This window comes from Urocampus carinirostris, chromosome 17, assembly GCF_059441175.1.
Source record: "Urocampus carinirostris isolate Australia breed hairy pipefish chromosome 17, RoL_Ucar_1.0, whole genome shotgun sequence".
In the NCBI taxonomy this organism is placed as follows: domain Eukaryota; kingdom Metazoa; phylum Chordata; class Actinopteri; order Syngnathiformes; family Syngnathidae; genus Urocampus; species Urocampus carinirostris.
In genome coordinates, this window is record NC_142365.1 from 26,346,183 (window position 1) to 26,368,568 (window position 22,386).

The following is a 22,386-nucleotide window of genomic DNA, read 5'->3' on the forward strand; positions in this document are numbered from 1 at the left end:
CACATGTTTGACATCTTTGCTTCAGATTCTTTCCATGGATAGTGACGCTTGCACAGTTAAATGCGAAAACTCACATGAAGATCATTTTTTTTTTCCCAGTTTTTTTTTTAATAAAGAAACAACCTTTAGCTCTCTACGTCTTTCGTATTTTTTCTTAGAAAAACTGGAAACTAGGTGTGCAGTAGACGTCACCAAGGTGGTGCCCACGGGCACCAGGATGCTCCCTTAAAGCACTTGAGTTTAATTTAATTAAACCGTCTTGATTGTCACTGATATCAACATTGTGAAACATTGTATGCAAAGAGATTGGACATGGCACTCCAGGGTAAACCTGTAATAAAATGAAGGACTCTAAGGATAAAGGATCAATCAGTATGTTTTTTTAGGGCCGATACCAATTTTTAGTATTAGGCGAAGGCTGATAACCTATATTTGGAGCCGACATTCTTTTGCTGTACAGCTTGAAAATTGGCGTAAGATTTTTTTAAATGATGCGAAAAGAAACAAAGAATATTTGTTATAAATTCAAATCAAACTTTTACAGTAGAAAAATCAGAATTTTAGCAAAATTAAAACGGCTAATCTTTACCTAAACCAAAGACTAATCGTGCAGGAAAAATAAATTAGGCCAGGCAGGAACTTTATTGTATTGCATATGAATATCCTATATTTTATGTTGACAATATCTGTGTATTATTTGCCCTCAGATAGGTTTTACATCAGGGGATGTTGTCATAATAGTCTGTGGTTTGCAATAATCTGTGGTCTGTTCAGCCCTTTGAGACTCTTTGTGATTAAGGGATATTCAAATAAACATGACTTGACTTAACATAAAACATTAAACAGCTTCCTGAAACCACCAAAGACTAATCGTGCAGGAAAAATAAATTAGGCCAGGCAGGAACTTTATTGTATTGCATATGAATATCCTATATTTTATGTTGACAATATCTGTGTATTATTTGCCCTCAGATAGGTTTTACATCAGGGGATGGTGTCATAATAGTCTGTGGTTTGCAATAATCTGTGGTCTGTGCAGCCCTTTGAGACTCTTTGTGATTAAGGGATATTCAAATAAACATGACTTGACTTGACATAAAACATTAAACAGCTTCCTGAAACCTTTTACAGTAAATTTGAATTTTAACACAATATTATCAGCGGTCTTGATTCACAGGCCTGTCGGTACTTAGAAGTTAGCAGGGCCCCTCCTGCTCATTGTAAAGTCAGTAATCATCGTAAGATGTAGAGCACTGGAATGTTTTTCGGGGGAGTTTTCTCTGTTTACCTTCTACACGTCTACTCTCGCGCAGGTCTACTCTGTGTGACTGCGGAGTCTGGAAAGTTTTTGCTTCAGTGGCCCCCCCCGCCAGTTTGCGGGATGTGTACCGAGACAGAAGGCAGGAGCGAGAGGCTCGGCTTCATCTGAGCTTAAATAATCAGACCGTCGTATAAATACAAATACCAATGTCCGCCAAATTCCCAAATATCAGTGCCGATAATCAGGCCGCACGATAATCAGTCGACCTCTAATCAGGATGAAAGGCAGAAAAAAGTATATACAACATAGTGCCTAGAGGCTATAATAATAGTGCAATGTTTATGAATGAATACAATAGTGCATCATACCAATAGTGCAATGAAAAAAATGCAATAACATTAGTCAGCAACCTAAAACCCAAAATAAGTTACAAGGTATCTATTTTCAGCTCATTAGTGATGGGTCATTGCGATTTTCTCTTAAATATTATTTCTAACTAGCATGAAAAATGATTTTTGACTTTTCAGCCACTCAAAATGCAGAACACAATGCACGATGCAAATTGGTGAAATTATAAAAATTAAAACACATATCGAAGGATTACTGTCCTGTTTTTATATGAATAACAGTAAAGGGGATTTGACTTTTTAAGTTGACTTTTATAAATTTAGAGCTGAATAAGGTATTTTAAAGGATTAATTGGACAAAATAATTTCTTAAGTGTTTTGTTACAGTTAGATAGATAGATAGATAGATACTTTATTCATCCCCATAGGGAAATTCACACTTCCAGCAGTATCGTTTTTTGTTTATTAACAGATTAACAGGATGGCCTCGGGGTGCTGTGTTGTAGTTTAGCAACAGGGGAGTGGATGACGTCACACTATGCCAAAAGTTTGATGTCCCTGCAGCAGATGGAAATATTTGTGCCCAGGGTTACGCCACCTCGTGTTCACGTAGATAGCGAGTCCACCTCCTCTCCGCTTCCCGTAGGCTTTTGTGTGTCTGTCCAAACAGCGCTCAAGCCGGGTATCTCCGAGTAGTTCCACGTTAGCATCCGGGATGCTAGACGTGAGCCACGTTTCCGTAAAACACAACAAACTGCACTCAAGTCAAGTCATTTTTATTTGTATAGCCCTTAATCACAAATAGTCTCAAAGGGCTTCACAAGTTATTACATATAAGAAGTTTAGGTTATTCGTATGCTATAGAGTAGAAGTCAGTTTTAAACTAAGATTTAAACATTTCCTCCGAGGTTGCAGATCGGATCTCAGGGGGAAGAGCATTCCACAACACCGGTGCCCGGATGGAGAACGCTCTCGAAATAGCGGAACACTTCTTGGCTCTTAGGATCACCAGGAGACCGGCGCTCTCGGAACGAAGGCTTCGGGCCGGGACATAGGGGGAAATCAGATCTGAAAGATATGAGGGGGAAAGTCCATGTATGATTTTGTATAGTAATAGGAGAACCTTAAAATCGCATCTTAGGCTAACAGGGAGCCAATGCAGGTTAGCCAAAATTGGGGTGATGTGATCGTACTTTTTTGTCCTAGTTAAAAGCCTTGCTGCAGCATTTTGTACTAGCTGAATACTCTTGAGTCTGGTCATCGGAAGACCGGAAAGTAGTGCATTACAGTAGTCGAGACGGGAGGTAACAAACGCGTGAATTATGATTTCCGCATCCGACTGAGAAAGTATTGGACGAATTTTAGCAATGTTACAGAGGTGGAAGAAAGCGCTTCTAGTAATTTTCTTCACATGTGTTTGAAAGGACAGATCGGGGTCGAAAATGACACCTAAATTTACTGGACGCTTTGATGTTTTTCACCAGCACAGCCGGTTTGTCTTATTGGGTAGAGAGTTCACATTTACCTACCATGATTACGGACGGAACCGAAGGCTTTTAACGCCGCTATCCGCTTTGCGTTATCTCTGGCTCTGCATCCACGATAGGGCGCCTTTATCACGCCGGCACAAGAATTCTTCAGGGCAAGGAGTTGATTCCTCGAATAAACCAATTTTTGTGCGTTAAAACCCATAAAGATAGGATAGAAAGTAATTTTAAAGTCTAGTTGTCAAACTGGACGAAAAACACCGAAGATAGAAGCAGACACTTAAAACAATAAATCACAAAAAGAGTGAAATGACACAGAGCTGCTGGAAAGGCTGCCGGGAAGACCATTTTGCAAAGATAGCTTCAAATTGAAAGAAAATGAACAAAAAAGAACTATGATAGTATTTGAAAAGAACTTCTTAAACCTTAAGCTGAAAGAATTGTACGCCCATAAATTAGTCCCCTTGTAATATTTATAAAAATGTTTTTATCGAACTGTAGACCAGGGATGGGCAAATTATTCGACTCATATTTTAGCATTTAGGGAGGCAAAAAATTATTGATTTTATTTTTCTCTCTCTACTGATAAAGTCTCTAATCCGAAACCTGAGCAATACGTGAGGGAAAAGGATTTTCTAGGCCTATTCAAATTTTCTCGTATCATCACTGCCGTTTCAAAAAAGGGATTTTTTATTTTTTATGAATTTGTACGTATTATCATAATTTTAGTTGTAACATTTTTGTGTGTGATGAAAAATCCTGAGGGGTCAATATGGACTGCGGGCCCTAGTTTGCACATCCCTGTCACGGACTTTGTGGACAATTTTATAGGCTTGAGATGTCGTTGCTGTCATGCACTTTATGGAGAAATTTTTACTTATTACCTATGTTTTTTCATTGGTGTTCACTATGTTTTGTGTATTATTACCCAATGTAAAATCCATTGCACCCTGGCCCCCCTGGCCCCCCTGGAAGGGGGATTACCAACTGTTTGTTAATTTCCTCATTATGAGGTTTTTGAGTGTTTCTTTGTCTGCATTTTGGTTTAAGATCAGGGAATGGTCTAATTGTGACTTTTGCAGTCCTTTGAGACATCTTGTGATTAAGGGCAATGCAAATAAATGTGATGTGACATGAATGCGACTCTATAATCTTTGCTATAGAGTGAAGAAAACTTGTATGGGCGCCCCAGCTAAAAATGGCCTAAACTGTCAATAATGTTGTTACAGATTCAGAGAAGCCTGAGACGAATTTCAATGACTTCGGCTGCCACAATGAAGAGAACGATGGACGCTTGTATTCGTCAAAAATACAACACTTTGAACGTCATTCCATCAGTTTCCACGAACGTAATTGTGAGAGATGAACATTATTAAGACTGTTTAATGGCTATATTTGCACAGATAAAATACATGTATATAGTTTAATTCTACATTATAACGGCAGAGAAAAGAACTCACGTCCTTCCTGGTCGAAGTCCACAGAGAGAGAGAGGGACGTTTATTTTGCGTCAGAGAGATCAGTGCACACAAGAACATGATTTCAAAATAAAAGAATACAAGATTGATAAACGTACAAGAGATATAATTACACTCATTATTGAAACGTTACTTTATGTGTGTGTGTATGAGAAACATTGTTTTTATATTTAGTAATATAAAAACAAGCTAATTACCTTGAGACAGAAATTCTAGAGATTTACATTGAAACCCTGACAGTAAATAAGAAAAAAACACACAACCGATTCCTTATGTATGCATGATTGAAGGCTTTGTCTCAGAGGAGCAGTCGTATTTTCCTTGAGCAAATTGGAGGTTATGTCATCTTCATGAATTAGTGCATAAAACATGGCTATTTTTGTTTTTGTGTGCTTTTTGTGACCACCCACAAAATTTGGCCATGCATAAATCCAGGAATTAATTTACTCTGGATGAGTTTGTGTTTTTGTCTTTTCTTTCTAGTGCAACTTACTGATTTCTGGATCAATATGCCAGACGATGTGAAAAAACAAGCTGTGCAGTGTATAAAACTTCACACATTTTGGATCCCAATCATGCTGAATTTTGACCCAAGGAACAACGACACCTCCGCTTGGGCTGCGTGCCTCGGCCTGGTAAAAATGCAGTAAGTCAATTTATGCCCATTACCCTTGTTTTTTATTGTGTATCACAGAAAATTAGAATTAGAATTATTTTAAATGGCCAAATATGTGAAATGCTCCGGAAATGTGTCCACAATTCTTTGAGTCTCACTTACATTATGCTTATTGGCAAGAAACAACAACAAATAAGACCAACATTAAAACATATCACTTATTGATTACCAAGCCATTAGATTATTTTTCGTAATTGTTTTTTTCGGTTTTTCTGCGCTTGTCCCTCTTATAGTGACCCTACTATTAGTCTGAAGGAGCTGGACAAGATCGAAATCCTGGAATTAATTATCAGAGCTCTGGAGAACGGAACTGTAAGTCCCAATTTTAGGTTATTCAAATGAATGGCCTTTGCTGTCATTGATGCCATCCTATAGCTAACAGCTTGAGCCTTCCTACACTTGACTAAACAACAGTCAAACTCAGTTATAGCTAAGGCGTTGTGTAAAGCTAAAATATCATTAAAGGAACTAAAAAGTTGCAGCACGGCAGCGCAGTGGTTAGCGCATGTGAGGCACAGTTCTCAGGTCATGAGATCAAACCTTCCTGAGTGGAGTTTGGATGTTCTTCCCGTGCTTGCATGAGTTTCCTTCGGGCACTCCGATTTCCCCAACATTCCCGAAACATGCATGTTTAATTAAATGGCCGGTCCAAATTGTCACTAGGTGTGAATGAGCGAGCAAATTGACTGTCTCTGTGTGCCCTGCGACTGGCTGGCAACCAGTTCAGGGTGTCCCCTGCCCACTGCCCGAAGATAGCTGGAATGGGCTCCAGCACCCCCGCGACCCTACTGAGGATAAGCGGAGCAGATAATAATAATGGAACTAAAAAGTACTGTGAATGTGTCAAATCTCCTACCCGTTATTCAGATTAAAACATTTATATTAATTAAGCTAGTAAGTGTTTTTCATCGGTGGTACAGACAATTGAGGGAAACTGAGGACTTACATTAAGCAGGTTATAAACATAGGTGTCTCCATTGAAAAACAGCTGAAGGCTCTTGATTTTGGACTTCGGTAGACCGGAGAGTAGTGCATGACAGTAATCGAGACGGGAGGTAACAAACGCGTGAATTATAATCTCCGCATTCGACTGAGACAGCATAGGGCGAGTTTTAGCAATGTTGCGACGATGGAAAAAAAGCTTTTCTAGTAATGTTCTTAACGTGTGTTTGAAAGGACAGATCGGGGTAAAATATGTCACCTAAATTTTCAACTGAGTCACTGGGTGATATTACATTTGTCAATGTACAGAGCAGTTTTTGAGAACAAGTCACAGCAGGGTGTCTATGTGTGATAAAAAAGGTTGCCAGGTCTCGTGGAAGGTTTATATCGAACCTTTAAGGGATAATCTGATTTTCTCAAGCTTCACATTTTGCTATATTTCCTGAATCCATCTGTTGTGTGTCGGAGGAGACATATGTGTCCATTTAAGGAGGATGAGTCTCCTCGCAAGTAGAATGGAAAAGGAATTGACAGTTTGTGATGGTTTGAATTAGCGGGGTGGTGGGGTACTCAGAAAAGGGCGATGAGTGGGTCTGGGTCTATTAGGAAGCCAAGGACTTAGTGTTTGAAAAATTGAAAACCCTAAAGTCATTAAGTTTGAGACGAGACCAAATACGTATGAAGGTAATTGGCCAGTGACTGTTTACATCTGTTGCGAGATTCTGGCCTGTCAGGGAACAATTTTGCTAGCCTTGCTTCTGTGCAGGATCTTGCATTGGAGGAGCTGTCTTGAGGTTAGGGATTTTTGTGTCGTGTCTTATGAGCAAGGACTCCATCAATGTCCCTGGAGATCCATTCAGGTACTGTGCAAATTCATTTAGGATAGAATGCTGAGTTTGAAAGTTGCAAAATAAACGAGAGTAGGGTAATCTGAAATTTTCTGAGAGGGTAATAAATGAGGGAAATACACCATTAATATACAGATTGTCAAGGGTCTTTTGGCCACAAGATTCGAAAGCCCGATCAGAACTGGATGGTTAGGAATGCGTAATTTTTGTAGACAGGGGTGGGTCTAGACGAGCAATGGAGTCCAAGTTGTTTTATAAATTGATTCCACCTTTTTAAAGTTAGTAGCTAGTAACAGTTTATTGAAATTTTGTTTTGTCTAAATTCATGCAGAGGTGGGTAATAACGGCGTACAATTACTCTGTTACATTTACTTGAGTAAGTTTTGGGAAATGTTGTACTTGTAGGACTAAGTTTAAAATCCCTATACAAAATTACTTATGTAAATTTGAGAAGAAGAAAACACTACTTTTACTCCACTACATTAGGCAACATTGAAGTCGTTACTTTGTTACTGAATAAATCCCCTCCATGTAAGTGTGCTTAAGTCTGTCTCCCCTAAGACGCATTTATTATGTCTGGGACCTCCGCCAGGCCCTTTTTGTTTACCCAATCAAACCTAGCAGCCTGATCACGTGACCATATTTAACTTTAGCGGGGGAAATTTTATTTACAAATGAAACAGATCTAAATTGTCGTTTAGCAATACGGACTATAAAAATAAAGAAGAGGAGGAGCACCCCTGGCCTCGCATCAAAAGGACGTTCTCCTGTTGTTTTGCTTGGAGAGCCTGTTATAAGTATTGGGGCTTTAAATGTGCCACTTGTGCTACATGTGCTTAATTTATTTATTTGATTAATACTACTGTTTATTAAAGCACTTGAATTTACATTGGTTATTATAGTTACTTTGAATTTGTTTTTGTTGTTGATTGGATAGACTTTGATATGATGATCTGATTGGTTGTTTGAAAATAATCAATAAATACAACTTGGTACAGTTACTCAGTATTTTTTCACCATGTACTTTTTTACTTCAAGTAAGTATTTGGATGACTACTTTTACTTCTACTTTAGTAATATTATTCTCAAATAACGGTACTTCTACTTGAGAAAGATTTTTTGGCGACTCTACCCACTTCTGAATTCATGTATTGATGGCGGCCCAAAGGAGAAAAAATGTACAGATTGGTAGTTAACCAACTCGTTCTACTGATTCTGATACTAAGTCGACTTGCCTCTGCTTTTGCCTGATTTTATTGCTGTGGTCAAATATTTATCGGAGGAGAAAAGATTAAAAAATGCTTTTCAAGGGGTTTTCAAGTTGTCATTTTTCCTCCTGCATTCTTTTTTTACAGTTACAAAAGGAACATATGTGGCATATGATTTCAATCATCAGACAATTTCGTGAGGTAAGTCTGAGGTCATGTCTGTGCTCCACTGCATTATAGAGCAAACATTCTGAAGTCAATTTTATTCCAAGTTATTTATTGGCAGTTACATTATGGGGGGGTTGTTGTTGCATCTCTGAATGTGTTTTTGTCTGTTTTTGCTTTTGTGTAGACTCAGGATTCTCATGAGGCGGTAGATGACGCTATGAAGTTCTTGGAATGGCATGGGGATCCCGGTATCTGCACACGTGTTAAGGCTCTTGGACCTCACGAAGTTTGCTTCCTAGCTTTGGGCTTCATCTTTACTCAGTGTAAGACGGCTTTGATAAATGCAATTATGTAAGGGCGCTGCCAATCAAAATTGGCTTGTACTGTCTGTGTTGATTTGAATTTACCAACGATAGCCCTTTTCCATTAGCAAGACATATCAGCTATGTAAAGCTGTTGAGGATTTCTCTGAAGATGACACTACAATTTCTCCTGACATTCATCTTTTGCACTTAAAATGCTATTCCTGTCTTTACAGATGTGGAAAACATCCACCTGATGAAAATGAGCTCCAACAGGTTGAAGGAAGTAATGCTATCAAGACCCAGTGAGTGTGACGAAAGGGTAAGTTTTGATTGGGTAAGGTTGCATGAAAGTGATTTTATTTTTCTGTAGCCCACCTTCAGTTTACCCATTACCTCAAAGTATGTACTTTTCATATTTATTTAAAAAGCTTTCTCAGTGCCTGTGTATTTGTTCCTCAATTAGGCAAGTGATTACTGCAAGAATTTAGGAAACAAATTCTTTCAGGAAGAGAAGTATGTAAAAGCAAAACTTGAATATTCCAATGCCATCAATATTAAGTATGTTTACTTCGCCGCTCACTCAAGCCTGTCTGACTGTAAACACATTTTTAACAATTTCATCTCCTCCCCATAGCCCTGAAAATTACATTGCCTTTAGCAACCGGGCGCTTTGTCATATCCGATGTCAGAAATATCTGTAAGTACAAGCTGTGATTTTTCTCAATTTATTAATGGGGTCTTATCATTAGACGGAACAAAATAATCTGTTTGGGGAAGAAAGGAAAAAAACATGAAGAACTAATAAACTTATACTGGTAAATAGAAAATTGGCAAGAAATCAATCTTTCCAGTGCAGGTCTGGGAAAGTTTTGTTGAAATACAATTGCTATTTACCCATAAATCTTCAACATTGTTTTCATTAGCTGCTGTGACTTAGTTTGATTAGAATTTTCTTGAAACACGAGGGATAATGTTTAAAATTGCACTGATGTTAATTTTGCCCTGTTCTGAAATCGTGCAAGACAAAAATATGATGTTCCCCGCAGTAAACATGATTTATTTGCATTATTGTTGCTTTATTTTCTTGACCAGATTTCAGTTTACATTTTATTGTCACAATATTAGAGTCTTCTTTTTTCTTGAATGTTGACCTACAGAGATGCTGCTGTAGATGCTAAACGGGCCACACTGTTAAAACCAGACTGGACCAAGGTACTTTTGTCCTTATTTCTTAGTGAAAAACACTAAATACATAGTGTTGTGTAAGAGCTGTTTTGATAACTTAGTAACAGTCCTACAATATGTCTCAAAGTAAGAGACATACCATTAGAGATGTTAAAATAGTTAGATTGTCAATTTGCAGTTGGATAAAAGAAGGAGAAAAAAAGAGAAAATTGCATAAGAATATAAGTGTATGTATTTTACATTTTTTAATCACAGGGACACAAACGTGTATGTTAAAATTTTTTAAACTTAAGGGGATTCGTTCATAAGTTTTTTTGATTTTGTAATGTTCCATGTTTGAATAAGCTTATCAGTATGCCAATAACCATCTGCTGTTTATAGTTTTGAATATATGTAAATATTTGATCGTAAATATATATCCGCCAAAAATCTCATTATTTTCAGGTTGTTGCATTTTCTGTGATACCTGGGAAAAAAATGAAAGAATGAAAAATGGGTATTTTAAAAAGGTGTCTTATCATTTTTCCTAAATTAATTTACGTTCCAAATGTGTGTAGTTTTGTTTCTGTGTTGAGGTATTTTTCTATATTAAGTAATTACATTTTTTTATTTTGACCTGCTTAAAATAAGTATTTTCCTCGTTGTTTGGTATGGGATGTCATATTCTAAGATTGTTTTTTTTTTTTTAAAGGAAAGCTCAGTTTTTTTTGTTTCATTTCCAGGGCCACTACCGCTATTGCGAGGCATTGTTTATTTTGGGTCAGGTCGAGTGGGCTTTTCGTGCCAACTGCTTGGCGCAAAAAATGTGCGAACACGACACGGAAGGACTCAGAGACCTGGAGCAGCAATTTCGCAAGCTTTCAACTGAACGTGAAAAATGCAGTAAAAAAGGTGCACTTGATTTACAAAGGAACTTCCGGCCACTTCTCCTCAAATTCATACTTAATTTTTCATTTTCAGCCAAACCCTCAAGGAAAAAACAAAGGCTATCTGAAACGCATAAGAAACTCCAAAAATCCACGTAAGGGCTCATTGAGTAAAAAAGAAATTAGTTTCCTCTTTTTTATTATTTTACCTTTTCAATGTTACCAAAACTAGGGGGGGGGGCAAAGTGAATTTGTATCCACCCAACACTCTTTCTTTTTTTAGTAAACCAGAGATTATTAACATATCAACTGTTGACGAGACGAAGCAGATGTCCGAAAAAAGCACGGGCAATGGCAACGATAACAATAAAGATAAACCTAATAAGGCGTCCGAGGTAAATGAATTGCTGCTGGTGCACAGTCAAGACACACCCATTCAGTGCACAAAATACTCGTGATACGAATTTTTTTTTTTAAGTGAAACTTCTCAGTTGTTTCTGTTCTTCCAGGCTGCCAGTAAGACGACAAACGAGCCAAAACAACCAGGTATCTCTAGAAAAGATATCATTGTCATTTAGGGTGAAGATATTTGTCAATGTATATGCTCCCAATGTAAAATCTCAGATTAAAAAAAAAAACCCAATATAATTCAATATTTTAGGTTTTGTTTTTGCTTTTGTGTCTTTCTTTCTCTCTCTCCCTGCCTCTGTAGTGTGTGTGTGTGTGTGTGTGTATATATATATATATATATATATATATATATATATATATATATATATATATATATAAAATGTGAGTGGATGTATGTATGTGTGTATTTGAGTGTGTGTGTGCGTGCGTGTATAGAAATATATTTGGATTGTGTATGTGTATATATATATATAATATATATATATATATATAATGTATGTAAGTGTATAGCTTCTCCCAGTTCAACTCTCATCAGCTTCCATAAAATGAATGCCTATTTATTTAAATATGTTACTATTGTTTCCCCATGGGGATAATATGTCAGTTTTATCAGTAAGGTATTTCTTCTTTTTTCAAAATGTCTTTTAATGCAGGGCTGTCAAACTTAATTGCACGGAGGGCCAAAACTCAAACCACACTTTTGGTCACCGGCCGAGCAGGATAAATATTTATTGAATTCACTGAAACTTGCTTAAAAAAATAAATAAAAAAAGCATTAAAATGAATTTAAAAAGACAGGGATATTATACCAGAATAAAAAAAAACTTAAAATGCTCTCTATAAAAAATATATCCTGTAAAACCTAAAATAAATCTAACTACAATTAAAAAATGAAAATATAAATATAATTTGTCTGCTACACTAAAAATATGTGCTGTAAACATAAAGATGATTTCAAAAGAGACAGGAATGTTATTCCAGAATAAACAAACTTAAACATTAAATAACCTAAACTTCCCTCTCCTTAAAATATTTCCTGTCAAAACTGTACAAATTGGAAATATTAAACAATGGAAATATAAATCTAAATTTGTGCTTTTCACTTTGGGAATTATTATTTGTTGAAAAACATATGCTAGGCTCTGATGTTATTCTTCTCTTCAGCTTTCGGTATTTTCTGCTCTGCATTCAGGTTTTTCAGCTTACTCTGATGTTTTGTCTTGTAGAGACATTTTACATTAAATTTCTTAATTTTGGCCACATTTGCTCCACTAAGAAGACAAAACGGTTTACCGAATGTCTGTTAACAAATATTCAGCCTCTCCTCGGTTTTAAAAGTCTCAGTTTTCCGAATCAATTTTTTGCTCGACCATTGTGAGGGTTAAGCATCGGTGTAATCCACCAAAACGTCTCCCTGCTTTCTCCGTTTAGTTTTTCATTTTATCATGATAGATCGAAGTTTGTCCTGGGCGTTGCGTCTCCGCCTCCTGTCACTAAAGACTCACTATTAATTATTCAATCAAACACAATCTTCAAGATAATAACATTCAGTTAATTAGTTAAATGATTGACCACCATTAAAAGAGGCATTACACTGCATGAAGTAGTCTGCTTTTGCAATAGGTTTGTTGTCACACTACTTCAACCTCTGTTATGAAAATGGGGTGTATTCACAACTATAACAGAATCATATATTAGAAAGGCAAAAAGCAACTTTAGTGCTATTGTTATTTATTCTTTTTAATTTGAGTTTTTTTGCAATATTGTGCTTTTCTGATAGACTAATGTTGTCCCTGCAGCAGTTGATGACAAGATGACTGGGGCTAAAGAGCTGCCCAAAATGCCAAAGAAATCCATGGCTAAGATAAATCAACCCAACCAATCAACGGTACAAATGAGTGACATGTCAACTCTCTGCTGTTATCTTTATTTTATGCCTAAAGGTTGTATTTTTCCTCAAAATTATTCGTAGTTGGTGTTGTAAAATTTACTATTAGCCACATGTTATTGAAAATATTTATAGTTGTTTTACTTGGGCAAGGAATTTTACGTGTAGATTTATTTGAACAAGGTTGGCGTCTATGTTTAAATGGTTTATTTTAAGTGTGTGAAAGGAACAAATGTACATTCCCTTAACATGCATTTGTTTAGTCTAGCACTTTTAAATTTGCCTGTGTGTTTCTCCCGCTTCAGGGCTTCGACAATAAGAAAATGGACAAAGCCACATTGAGTAGGTTGATAGGGAACGCTCAAACTGCTCTGAAGAACCAGTGGAATTACTGTGCGGACAATCACTTCAGAGATGCTCTGGGCCTGTTGGACTCTCTTACAGTGGAAGAAATGAAGGCAGTATTGAAATGCTACACTTTTTTGTTGTTTTCATTTTGAGGAATTTTTGAAAGTTTTTTTTTTTATTTTTACCTACCAGGCAATTGGAGTTTCAGCACTGGATATGCAAGTGTTACTTTTCGGTCGTGTGTCAACCCTGACAGAAATTGGCAAGCCTCAGGTAATTGGGCTGTGGAAATACAGCAAATACCATCAATTCTGTATTTTTGGGTTGGTGTTTTTTTTTTTAAATACCTCAGAAATGTTGCATCATAATTTTTAGGAAGGTAATTTCAATTCCATTATTTGTCATTATATTTCAGCCCTTCTTCAATTTGTTTTTTCTCTTTGTGTGACAGGAGCTTGCAGAAGCACAGGAACTCTTGAAGAAGATAAAATCATTTGAGGAGAGAGAATTCCAATATCTGATTTACTATTCCTATGGGAAGATTTACCTTAAAGAGAATAGGTACAGTTACTCTTAATATCAATAACCAGCTTTGAGTCTTAACAACAGTTGACCCCTTTGTCAGGTTTGCTGTTGCATTGGGAGAATTTCAAGATTCAATGCAGATGGTGAAGAATCAAATAACACCGGGTAAACTCACTTGGCCACTGACGACAGAAATTGTGAAAGAAACTGAGCTGGACCATTTTAAAGTAATACTATACTGAAAGTTTCTATCTGGGAGATTTTTTCTTTACCAATGCACCATGGTAATTATGTCATTTCAGAAAATTCTTGAGGATTTTATATACCTGTGCAAATTCCCTCCTCAGCCTAATGGAACTTGTCGATACGTTGACTGTCTTGGCTTTTCCAGAAATATATACATTAGTGACCCAGACTTTAAAGTAAGTCAAAATATTTAAATCCATTGTTTTGGTGCTTAAATAAATGTGGTCATTTGGAAAACAGGGCTTCATTGAGTTAAAGTGCAGCCAAAAGTGCCTCATAGCATACCACAATGTCTGCTGGAAAGCCTTCCAACTGGCTTCCTTTAAAAAAAGCGAGAAGGTAACATTCTGTAGCAACACCGTTTGCTTTCTGTAGCCAAGGACAATATCCTTCAATGATTCCTTTTATTTTCTTGTCTTTCGTTTATGGTATCCAGGCTTGTCTGACTCCAGACTGTTCTGGTACAATCGATTCTATTAAAATTATTGATGCAATGGGGCTGACAAAAAGTCGGTTAATGCCCAAACAAGGAGCAGAGTGTCCAAGGAAACAAAAAGTGAACCAGAAGCCTGCATGGTGAGGAGACAGTGATTTTTTAATTACTTGTGTTGTTTAGACAACTATGAAAAAGAAAATGATAATTTTCAATCCAGTGTGAAGAAAGTGAAGGAGAAGAACATCTTTAACAAAGAGAATAATAAGCAGACCTTGGAAAACAATGCCGTTGTCAGTGTCGATATTCCACCATCAAAAACAAACAACACGACACAGTCTCAACAGGATGGTATAGTAATAAACGCGACAATCAGATCAAAAGATCATTTGAATTAGTCACAATCAGCCTGGATTTACCACTGATAATGCATTTCCGAAAAGGACACAGATCCCTACCACCACATGAAAAGATACATAATTAAGTGTGATTTATTGAAAATAACTTTTCCAACAATTTTCCAGCATGGATTATCTACCAAGATCGAGTCCTCGTACAGGTCAGTCAGATGATGAAGCTGCTCAGCCAGGAAAAAGGTCTCACTGTGTCAGCAGTAACCAGTGTTTTAAAGCCCTGGCTGGAGTTGGACTTGGCTCGGGGCAACCAGCTTGCTAGCAAACTGCTCAACTGGGAGCAGGAACACCTTGAAAGTTTGGATCAGGCTGTGGAGGTGCTTCTCGAGAGAAAAAACCGTGTTTGGGGGCGCATCTTCATCCAGTTGTTGTCAAATTCTTTGGATATTAACACGGAACTGTGCAACTGGGCTGGACGTCTCAATGATGCAGGTGAGTACTTTGTGATCTTCATTTTATTTTCTCAACTAGGTGCTCTAATCATGTTGGTATTTGAAGTGGCAGCTAAAAATATGAATCAAAAGATTTACTCAAGAAGTATGTGACTTATTTTATTTTTTATTACATCTGTCTCATATGTGGCTTCCTTTTGTGTTGTGTGTTGAAGATCTAAAAGCTGCCAAATCGTTTGTTGAGCGCAATGCAAACCATTTGGATGAATTGGACCTGACCCCGCTGTTGAGTTTTGCCCCTTTAAAAGAGATTGCTGAAAACTCCTGCGGCTTAATTTCAAGTGACTTGACAAAATATGTGAAACAGGCTCCATCCCATATAATGAGACTTTTTCTTTGGACTCTAGAGGAGCATCGGGACTTTTATGTTTCCTTTAATATTTTACTTGATGAGTATTTCATTAATATGATTGGTAAGTATTTAGATGTTCTATTTATGTTTTTCGCTTGACATCATCATGTGACCTCCAACTTAACTTGTTTTCCCTCCTCAGGTGGTCATTTTTCTGTTCTGAAAAAGTCTGATAAACAAAATGTAAGCAACATAAATGTCTGTCTTTCACATCAAATCATAATATTAGATAATTATAAGATGTTTTTGCTTTGTAAGCAAACATTTAATGTTTTTATCACCCCAGAGTTATAACATGATTGAAAAGAGTAGAGGGCGGAAAAAGAAACTCAATGAAACAAAGGTTAGTGATTGTGGCAGTCTGTTTGGGAGTTTTTCCAACTATATTTTAGGTTTCACTTAACACCAATGAATGAATCATGGGTTTTATTTCTTCCTCTCAACTGATTTTCTCAGATGCTGTTTAAACTTTCTGAGTTGGAAAATTATGTAGTGATGGATGACTGGGACCTAAGAGATCCCATGTAAGGTCAATAGTATCATGGACGTGTTCCATCAGGATTTTTCTAAAACAAAGCCCATCATTTCACCAACAGATATTTCGTCGATCACAATGAGCCCTTCAGCATTCCAAGCCACCTTCACGCACAAGTAACCAAATTTGAGGAACAGTATAATGGCACTGGACATGCAAATGATTTTAAAACTATTTTGGACAACTATCAAGATTCCATTGAGGAAAGTTTGTATGAGTGAGTACAATCATGGAATTGATACCAATTCGTGGTGGGATTACTAGACTCACTCAAGAGTTTTGACAATATCAAAAAGTTGTAGGTAGAGGGGGGTTCTAACATGACAAAAACATGTTGAGTGCTAAATTAGATCTACTTAATCAGTTGAGTCAAGCTTTTGTATATTTTGGCTATTGCACATTCTTCACTGAAACCTCAACCGCCAAATATGAGGAGTTTCACATTTAAAACCACAACTAATATTTCCCTTTTTCTTCTTTTAGCTATTTTGAACAGATTCTGGAGGAACATGGTCCCCTGCTTGCCAAAGATCCCCTGTTGCAAAGTGAAATTAAAAACTTCCCACCTGAGGCTCAAACCAGGATTATAAGAGCAGGTGGCTTTGAGTGCTTCCTGATGGATTCTCTCCGCTTCGTAAATATTGGAGGCCGCGTGGGCCTAGCCAAGCATGCCGTTGCCCTACAGCAGGCCAGCAACTCGGACCATGCGCAGCTGCCACACTTACTTTCATGTGGCCAGACAGCTAATCCAAAACTTTCTAATGTCAATCCCTATGTAACTTTTGATTTAGATGAATTCCTCCCGCCAAAAGGTGAAGGCTTTGTCAAACATTTGGACTATGACAAGGTTTCACTCCCAGACAATAGATGCCTGGATTTTTACACTTGTGAGGTGGACGATTCCTGTGAAGCATATTTCTCTTCAAGTGATTTATATGTAACGCCTCCAGAGGTTAATTTGAAGAAACATGTCGAAGTACAGGTAAAATAGCAGTTGAATGTTAAATTACAGCTTTTTTTCTGAAAAAACATGGGCCAAATGTATCATCTTTAGAATAAGGTACCTGAATTGGTCACAAAAAAATTCTTTTTATTTTTGTCATTTGGCATTCATTTTTCTTTTCTTGTAGTTCAAAGTAACTTTTGAAACTTGTTTGGCAAAAAAAATAGTAGGAAAACCCTTTCAAAGAATCTAAGTATTCTAAAGCATAAGAACATTTATAGTTAACTAATGAATCAAATTCCTATGATTCATAATTGTACGTTGTAAGTACACATTGATATCCTGTTATTGAATCGGACGTATCCCTCTAGCATTGGATGATGCTGATTAGTGGTTTTTACTAGCATTAAGCACAATCCTAAAGCTACCATCTCTTATCAAACACAGTAAACACTGAAGCAAGTCATAACTATTTAGAACAATTGTAGTTAGAAAATAATAAAGATAGACTGCATTGTGTGCATTGTGTCATGTTATTGCATACTTATTGGTTAAATGCGCACCATGTTGTTCTTGTTTTAGCGTGAATAAACTTGACCAGATCACTTTGTTTAAACAAAGTGTCTTAGATTTATCCATGTGCTCTGTTTTTAATTCTTCCCACAGACATTTCAACCTGTCAAGAACTGTGTTGCAGTCAACACTGAACCTTTGCAACCTTATGAGAAAAGCCAAGTGAGTTCTTGTAGATGTTCTGTTGTCCCACATTTGGTTTTTCAACAAACAATTGTTCTCCAGGGGCATATGACCGATACAATCAAGCGTGCTAAAGAAGTGAAACAGCGCTCAAGTAGATTGGCAGATAACCTCTGGGTAGATAATCAAAACCACAGAGAGACCTTGGCGTCCTTGGAAAAAGACATCCAAGAGATTAGTACCAACATAAAAGTGAGCCTCAGAACAGAATGTGCACTCAGCAGATCTGGGGTTGTGTCTCAAATCACTGTATGGCACTACCTTTCTCAAGGTTACAGACACAGAGTTAACCATCTTCCAGCAGAAGCTCGACGAGGAGGTTAAGAAGGACCAGAAGGCAAAGAAAGCCAATCAGGAGGAGCTAAGGACCCTTAAGGCTCAGACAGACAAATTCGTAGAGCAACAAGCAAGGTATGCAAAGAAACGCAATCAGACAAACGTACACAAAAAATGACCTTCATCTAAAAATCCCATTTGATTACTTACAGTCTCACCAAACAAATTCAGGCAAACAAGGCTAGCTATGAGGATAATTTAAACTGTTTTTTGGAGCTGAGGTAGGCTTTGTTGGAGAGTAATCTAAAAATACTAATTAAATGTGACACTAGTAAGATTTAATTATTTTTCTCATCTTCAAGCAATCAGTCCGAAGCCAAGAAAATGAGTCTGGAAGATGAGATCAAGCGTTACAGAAAGTCAATTGCCACAGCAAAAAGCAGGTCTCGCGGCGCCCGAGTAAGTAGTTTAAACATTTTTGTCGAGTTTAGCTAACGTGCTGCGTAACCTCGAAACTGTTATTCTCATATCTAGTCTGGTCTAACTATGCACAAGTGGACAAGGCATACATTAAAAAATGAAAAATAACAGTAATCCCTATTTTTCTCCATCAGCTGTTTAAATTGGAGAGCAGCAGGGATCATTTCCTGTACGGCCTTCGTGGTCAGCTGGCTGATGCCAAGACTCTGCTGACCAAATTTGATGAACATGCACAACGGTAAGGAGCAGGGAAAAAAAACTAAAACCAGGAATGTTCATAGTTTAGACGATACATGCACAAACTTTACTTTCAGATTCCCTTCCTTGGAAATGGCGAGACAAAATGTGAAAGCCAGTTTCAAAGATTTAGAGAAGAACATCACTGATGCTGAGGTACACAAATGGGAAAGATGACAATTAGGTTGGGTGTGTCGACAAGCAGTTTATTGTTTATGACGTCTTTCTATTGTTCTGAGTAAACAATTTGTGTCTTTCTGCGTGTTCAACTTTCGGGATTCGCAACGAATATTTGCTTGAAGGAAAAAGGGCTCAAGGGAACAGTTTGGTTGATGTTTAAGTTGCAAAATAAAAATTTAAGAGTATACTCTGGGCCTGGGATTAGGATAAAGTCATCCCACAAACATCAAAAAAAGGCTGACCTGTGTCTTTATAGGAAATGGGCGTGGATTTTCAAAAATGAAACTTAGCTGGAAAATGAAACTTAACCAGGTAAAATAAGTGTTCTGCCTCCCAGGCAGTTATTAAGTTTTGGCATTTTAGCGCCAGCTTCAATATGATCAAATACGGTACTGCAGCCGGAAATTTGAAATTAGGGAAAAAGAAAGTAGTTTAATAATAATAATAATAATAATAATAATTTCCTTGTATTGTCATTCTGTGTAACAATGTACACAGAACGAAATGTCGATTGCACCTGACCCGTTGTAGCGAGCCGATGCAGCCGCAGCCAACAGAGGGCGCCGCCGACCACTTTTTAAGTCTTAGGAATGACTCGGCCGGGGCGCGAACCACCGACCTCCCAGTCTCAAAGCGGAGCACATGCTCTTGCCAGTTAATGGAGAGGCCAGCTAAACAGGGAACTGTCGTCTCATCCATTGCCATCCTTCTGTTTTCAAAAAGCATTGTCTGTAAGTAGAAAATGTTATTTAACAAAACATTTTCTATCTTTTAGTTTTGATAAATATTGACAGAGATTTTTATGTTGTTAAATTATTATTCAGATGTTGTTAGTGAACATTGCTTGGCATATCCTGTGCTCATTGTACCATGCTAATAGGACATCTAAGATACTTGTAATTTATCTTCCATTAAAATTCTTGTACATTTGTTTAATATTCATGCTTAGTAATTGTATAAAAAATTAATAGGAAATATTTCTGATATTATTTCAGTTTTACACCTTGTCTGATACCAAGAGTCTTCATAAACTTGGAGCTTGAGACGCTACATCCTGACTCTCACGTGATTATTCAGGGAGTTTGGCTGTCTGTCTAATTTTGGTTATGAACACAGTTCGGAGGGCAGTACTGTAAAAAGACAGTAAGCAGTTAGCTCAGCAGCAACCATCTACAGTTACGGATCAAGACAAAAAAACACATCATGGCAACAAGTAAATATTATTACAACGATTCTAATGTCAGCAGAAAATCTAGCATATGCATATCCGCATCTTCAGCCAGTGCAGTAACCATGTCCCTCCATTCAGGACATTGGCCAGAAGCGCTGCCTATCCCATGCTAAGAACATTATCGGGGACCCCTCTCACCCCCATCATGGACTGTTCACTCTGCTAGCCTCTGGGGAAGAGGTACTGCAGTGTGCGGTGCAGGACCACCAGGTTCCGCAGTAGTCTAGTCCCCCTGGCCATTGGACTGTTAAATGGTCAATCTAACATATAGTTAACCTAAATCTAAACGGCTGCTAATCTGACTTTTTGCACTACTGGCAGTTCTTTATAGCTTGCCATTCCTTGCACATTTGCTCTCTGCACTATTGTACTTACAGCGTTATTGTTACAGTGTTAATGTTACTGTTTACCTGACTTGTTAACCTGACTGCCCATTTTGCACATCTGGTTAGCTACTCCTCTTGCACTATTGGCACTATGGTAAAATACTATACGTAGCCATAATACAATACAACTTTTACTTATATCTGTACATTCAAGGAAACTGTGCGGGTCAGATGTATCGACATTTCGTTCTGTATACACGTGTACTAGAATGACAATAAAGTAGATCTGAATCTGAATCTGAATCTGAAAGGATTCGGCTAAGGCTGAAGCAGCACGCGTGCTAGCTACATACGCTGAAAGGGAAGCCAAATTAAAAGTGGCTGAGAGAGCGGCTAAGGCAGTTCTTGAAAAAGCAAAAGCTGATGCCAAATTAGAGACTTTGGCACGCGGACGAGAAGCAGAAGCTGCCAGCAAGCGGGCAGATATCTTGGAGGCAGCCGAAGAACAGGTTAGAGCTTCAGACATCGAACACTGCAGTGTGAGGTTGGTAAAGCGGGTGCTAAGGATCGCACAAGAATTATCGAAGAGAACAGAGTGAGTTACATGCAACACCACGCCATGGCGACCACAGTTCTCAACCCAGTGGACTCAATGAAAGTTTATTGATATGGGGCACTCCAACTGGTCAACCGGATATTGGCCTCTCTGCCCAAAATGGTGCCATCTTACATGAAGCACCTCTTAACAACGCCATCAGTGGTCTTGGCCTTTCAGTCAGCGAAGAATTGGAGCTCTTGGCTGGGCAAGGAATCATCCTGCCCATTTTGGCACAATTTTTTTAGGTGCACGTCTACGATCCCAACGCAGCACTGCACAATGCATGAAGTAGGCTGATTAAGTTGTATATAGCGCCTGAGGTACTTGATAAAGCTCTTTTTGAGAAACTGGATGTTTCCCAAGATTGCCAGTAAGGATCATGTTAAGCTGAAAGAGTTTGGAGACCTCCTCAAAAATATGCCTGGTCTGTGTATTCCCTAAAGGGCAGCGCGACAGTGCAATCAATATGTATGCCATACATGCTGAGCAGAGAAACCGCTCCCTGGTAAAGCCTGAATTCTTTGACCTATTCAACATCAAAGGCAACTCCTCTCGCTAATCACCTAAAGCCTGCGCTGGTATTGTCGAAATGTCTGGCCGGAGGGCAGAAGGCTTCGAGGTAAAGTCAGTGAATGGAGGAGTTACCCTTGGTTTGCCTCCTCTGCTAGAGTGCGATCAAGTACCCACCAATAGGTCAGAAATTCCGACACAAAAGGTAGCTCTGTGCCGCCCTCACCTGGAGTCAGCAGATCCCTGAGCTTGATCCAAATGCCAAAATCCTCTTGCTAGGAAGGGATATCATACGAGCACATAAGGTGCACCAGCAAGTTAACGGCTCACATGATTCCCCCTTCTCTCAGAGATTGTATTTGGGCTGGACAGTAGTAGAAATATGCCTCGGAAACGCCCACGAGCCTAAGGTGAGTGCCTTCAAGACCCACGTTTTGGAGAAGGGACACCCTTCTTTCTTGTCTCCGTGACAACT

General features: G+C 38.0%; 1 protein-coding gene across 4 annotated transcripts in view; it reads left to right on the forward strand.

The window, feature by feature from the left end:
- ttc3 (tetratricopeptide repeat domain 3) overlaps positions 1 to 22,386 on the forward strand; it is a 27,127-nt gene that overhangs the window by 1,668 nt on the left and 3,073 nt on the right. Inside the window, exons 2-37 of one of the 4 annotated variants that reach the window (XM_088321184.1) lie at positions 4,325 to 4,450; positions 5,057 to 5,219; positions 5,483 to 5,561; positions 8,395 to 8,448; positions 8,600 to 8,738; positions 8,954 to 9,039; positions 9,184 to 9,278; positions 9,355 to 9,417; positions 9,878 to 9,932; positions 10,628 to 10,796; positions 10,866 to 10,926; positions 11,055 to 11,166; positions 11,281 to 11,317; positions 12,982 to 13,070; positions 13,376 to 13,531; positions 13,611 to 13,691; positions 13,870 to 13,979; positions 14,044 to 14,170; positions 14,246 to 14,365; positions 14,430 to 14,528; positions 14,626 to 14,765; positions 14,843 to 14,973; positions 15,147 to 15,467; positions 15,643 to 15,900; positions 15,982 to 16,022; positions 16,126 to 16,182; positions 16,296 to 16,363; positions 16,436 to 16,591; positions 16,858 to 17,356; positions 17,984 to 18,052; positions 18,116 to 18,265; positions 18,345 to 18,484; positions 18,562 to 18,630; positions 18,712 to 18,808; positions 18,964 to 19,067; positions 19,144 to 19,222. In XM_088321184.1, the coding sequence (XP_088177310.1) occupies positions 4,325 to 4,450; positions 5,057 to 5,219; positions 5,483 to 5,561; positions 8,395 to 8,448; positions 8,600 to 8,738; positions 8,954 to 9,039; positions 9,184 to 9,278; positions 9,355 to 9,417; positions 9,878 to 9,932; positions 10,628 to 10,796; positions 10,866 to 10,926; positions 11,055 to 11,166; positions 11,281 to 11,317; positions 12,982 to 13,070; positions 13,376 to 13,531; positions 13,611 to 13,691; positions 13,870 to 13,979; positions 14,044 to 14,170; positions 14,246 to 14,365; positions 14,430 to 14,528; positions 14,626 to 14,765; positions 14,843 to 14,973; positions 15,147 to 15,467; positions 15,643 to 15,900; positions 15,982 to 16,022; positions 16,126 to 16,182; positions 16,296 to 16,363; positions 16,436 to 16,591; positions 16,858 to 17,356; positions 17,984 to 18,052; positions 18,116 to 18,265; positions 18,345 to 18,484; positions 18,562 to 18,630; positions 18,712 to 18,808; positions 18,964 to 19,067; positions 19,144 to 19,222 (4,400 nt within the window). The remainder of the gene's footprint in view (positions 1 to 4,324; positions 4,451 to 5,056; positions 5,220 to 5,482; positions 5,562 to 8,394; positions 8,449 to 8,599; positions 8,739 to 8,953; positions 9,040 to 9,183; positions 9,279 to 9,354; positions 9,418 to 9,877; positions 9,933 to 10,627; positions 10,797 to 10,865; positions 10,927 to 11,054; positions 11,167 to 11,280; positions 11,318 to 12,981; positions 13,071 to 13,375; positions 13,532 to 13,610; positions 13,692 to 13,869; positions 13,980 to 14,043; positions 14,171 to 14,245; positions 14,366 to 14,429; positions 14,529 to 14,625; positions 14,766 to 14,842; positions 14,974 to 15,146; positions 15,468 to 15,642; positions 15,901 to 15,981; positions 16,023 to 16,125; positions 16,183 to 16,295; positions 16,364 to 16,435; positions 16,592 to 16,857; positions 17,357 to 17,983; positions 18,053 to 18,115; positions 18,266 to 18,344; positions 18,485 to 18,561; positions 18,631 to 18,711; positions 18,809 to 18,963; positions 19,068 to 19,143; positions 19,223 to 22,386) is intronic. The other 3 variants (XM_088321185.1, XM_088321186.1, XM_088321187.1) reach the window with 3 other exon arrangements.